The sequence below is a fragment of the Gracilinanus agilis genome, unplaced genomic scaffold, assembly GCF_016433145.1.
Source record: "Gracilinanus agilis isolate LMUSP501 unplaced genomic scaffold, AgileGrace unplaced_scaffold15308, whole genome shotgun sequence".
In the NCBI taxonomy this organism is placed as follows: Eukaryota; Metazoa; Chordata; class Mammalia; order Didelphimorphia; family Didelphidae; genus Gracilinanus; species Gracilinanus agilis.
The window spans coordinates 3,327-6,354 of record NW_025346151.1 but is presented as its reverse complement, the minus strand read 5'-3'; the positions used below and the strand labels follow the sequence as shown (position 1 = coordinate 6,354).

The window sequence follows — 3,028 nt, the reverse complement described above, 5'->3', positions numbered from 1 at the left end:
TCCTTCCTCTGAATGTGGGCAGCATCTTTACCATAAATCCCTCAGAATTGTCCTGGGTAATTGTATTGCTGCTGGTACAGAGGTCCATTACATTCAATTTTACCACAGTATATCAGTCTCTGTGTATAGAGTTCTTCTGGCTCTGCTCCTTTCGCTCTGCATCAGTTCCCGGAGGTCTCTCCAGTCCGCCTGGAACTTCTCCAGTTTATTATTCCTTTTAGCACAATAGTATTCCATCACCCGCATATACCACAGTTTGTTCAGCCATTCCCCAATTGAAGGGCATTCCCTCCTTTTCCAATTTGTTGCCACCACAAAAAGCGCAGCTATGAATATTTTCGTACAAGTCTGTTTATCTATGATCTCTTTGGGGTACAAACCCAGCAATGGTATGGCTGGATCAAAGGGAAGAAATGAAATTTTGACTAAAATAACTCAACAATTTTTTCCCATACAAATTCCTGGACCCCCTGAAATCTATCTACTAGTTAAGAATCCCTAAGCTAATCCAATTTCTTAAAATGAGAAAATCAAATTAGATAATATTTATAAAGCACTTAGCACAGTGCCTGTCACTGTGTGCTAAGAAAAGCATATTCCTTCTTTCCCATTCTTTTATTTTTTTAGACCTTTATCTTCCTTCTTAGTATCAATTCTAAGACAAAAGAATGTGAAGGGCTAAGCAATTGAGGTTAAATGACTTGCCCAGGGTCACACAGCTAGAAACTAACTAACTGAAGCCAGATTTGAACCCAGGACCTCCCATCTCTAGGCCTGACATTCTATCTGCTTTGATACCCAGCTATCCCTGCCCCCTTCATTTTATAGTGGAGGAAGCTAAAGGTTGTATGATTTGTCTCAGATTTCATCAAGGCAGAGTGTGAACCAGTTAGAGATCTATAACCCCAGTTATAGATGATCTCTGTTCTAGGTGAGCGCCTCTTTCCATCAAAGCAGACAGTGATGCCTGAGGACAAGTGCAAATCCTAAAACTTTAGCTGTACCAGGCTGCAAATACAACCCAAAGCATTTACTGAAACCACTCTCTATCTCCTTCCAGGGAGTCACCAGGAGAAGCAAAAGTTTCCTCCAGTGCCCGATGACCCCTCCTCCCTCCTCCTGTCTCCAAGAAGGAACCATGTGTGAAGGCAACAGGACGGCGGATGCTAATAAGCCCCATTTGGTGCCCTTGGTGGTGGTCCTGAGCAGCATCTCCCTAGTCACGGTGGGGCTCAACCTCCTTGTGCTCTACGCAGTGAGGACAGAGAAGAAACTGCACACTGTGGGCAACCTGTACATCGTCAGCCTCTCCATAGCTGATCTGATTGTGGGAGCAGCTGTCATGCCCCTGAATATCGTGTACCTCCTGAAATCCCTAGAACGGCCCCTCTGCCTCTTCTGGCTCTCTATGGACTACGTAGCAAGCACAGCCTCCATCTTTAGTGTCTTTATTCTGTGCATTGACCGCTACCGCTCTGTCCAGCAGCCTCTCAAGTACCTAAGGTATCGCACCAAGACCAGAGCGACAGTCACCATCTTGATCACCTGGTTCCTGGCCTCCCTGTGGATCATCCCTATTCTGGGCTGGAAAAGCTTTTGGTCAGATAACGACCAAAGCAAACCATCTAATGACAGTGCCACCGGGAACAAGTGTGAGACAGACTTCTACAAGGTCACTTGGTTCAAGGTGATGACTGCCATCATCAACTTCTACCTGCCCACCTTGCTGATGCTCTGGTTCTATTCCAAGATTTATAGGGCTGTTCGGCAACACTGCCAACACAGAGAACTCGTCAATGGGTCTTTCCCATCCTTCTCAGGTGGCACCATGGATCACAAAAAACACAAAGTCTGCCTCCCGAAGCAGGAGAAAAATGCCAGCCTGGAGGCTTTGAAAAGGAAGCCAGAAGGCTCCTACTCTCACATTAGTAGCAACACCTCCGTGAAGACCCAGGACCCAGCAAAGGAGTTGCCTCCAGGCAAGAACGCTCCTAAAAGTTCTGAACAAGAGGATGAGGAGGTGATGGTGAAAGACCACTTCTTCCCTACTGACATTGTGCAGACTCAGGATGGGATGGAGGAGGCCAGAAGATATATATCCATCCACCAGAACCAACCAGACCCCAAGGAGCTGCTCCCAGCCACTCAATGTGCCAGTGAGACATCTGAGGAGACCATATGTGCTGAGGCATCCTCCCGCTCGAGAGACTTCAGTGCTGCCTCTGAGTTAGCCACCAGCATGTCTACTGAAGACCAAGCCAAGAACAAAGCAACCTTTGGCCTAGATTACCTGACATTCACCTGGAAGAGGTTTCGCTCCCATTCCAGGCAATACATAAAGGGTTTGCACATGAACCGGGAGCGGAAAGCTGCCAAACAGCTGGGCTGCATCATGGCAGCCTTCATTCTCTGCTGGATCCCATACTTTATCTTTTTCATGGTCATCGCTTATTGCACAAAATGCTGCAATGACCATGTCCAGATGTTCACCATGTGGCTGGGCTACATCAACTCTACCCTGAACCCCCTTATTTACCCCCTGTGCAATGAGAACTTCAAGAAGGCTTTCAAAAAGATTTTCCGCATTAGCTCCTAAAGGGAAACTTCAGGGGTGGGGTGTCAAGATGAAAATGACTTCAAGGAAAGAAAAAAATGAGGGCAGAGGGACTACTTGGGTTTCCAGAATACCCTAACATTCCAGGGCTTAAAGAAGAGGGGCATAGCTAGAAGTCTTGGAAATCCCCTATTCCTCGCTGGAGATAGTGAAGATGGTGGTGGCTGAAACTGGATTTGAGCAGAATTGAAAATGGAGAGTTTGAAAAGTTCACAGCTTTTCAAGCAGAGCCAGCGCCAGGATTTTAATTGTGGCTCTGATATTTGGGATGTAGACTAAATGCCTTCAGGTTTCTATGGGCGCATATCCAAGTGGAAAGATGGGCAAGACCCTCGAGGAGCAACGAGATGTCTATCGATAGGCTCAGGGAGTGACTGTGATCCCAGACGTTGAGTGTTAGTTAACACGAACATG

At 46.7% G+C, this 3,028-nt stretch overlaps 1 protein-coding gene across 1 annotated transcript; it reads left to right on the top strand.

The window, feature by feature from the left end:
- The first annotated feature begins 1,099 nt into the window (after nucleotides 1–1,099).
- Nucleotides 1,100–2,596, top strand: HRH1 (histamine receptor H1). Its single transcript, XM_044683190.1, has one exon. The coding sequence runs from the start codon at nucleotides 1,100–1,102 to the stop codon at nucleotides 2,594–2,596; it is 1,497 nt and encodes a 498-aa protein (XP_044539125.1).
- The last annotated feature ends 432 nt before the right edge of the window (nucleotides 2,597–3,028 follow it).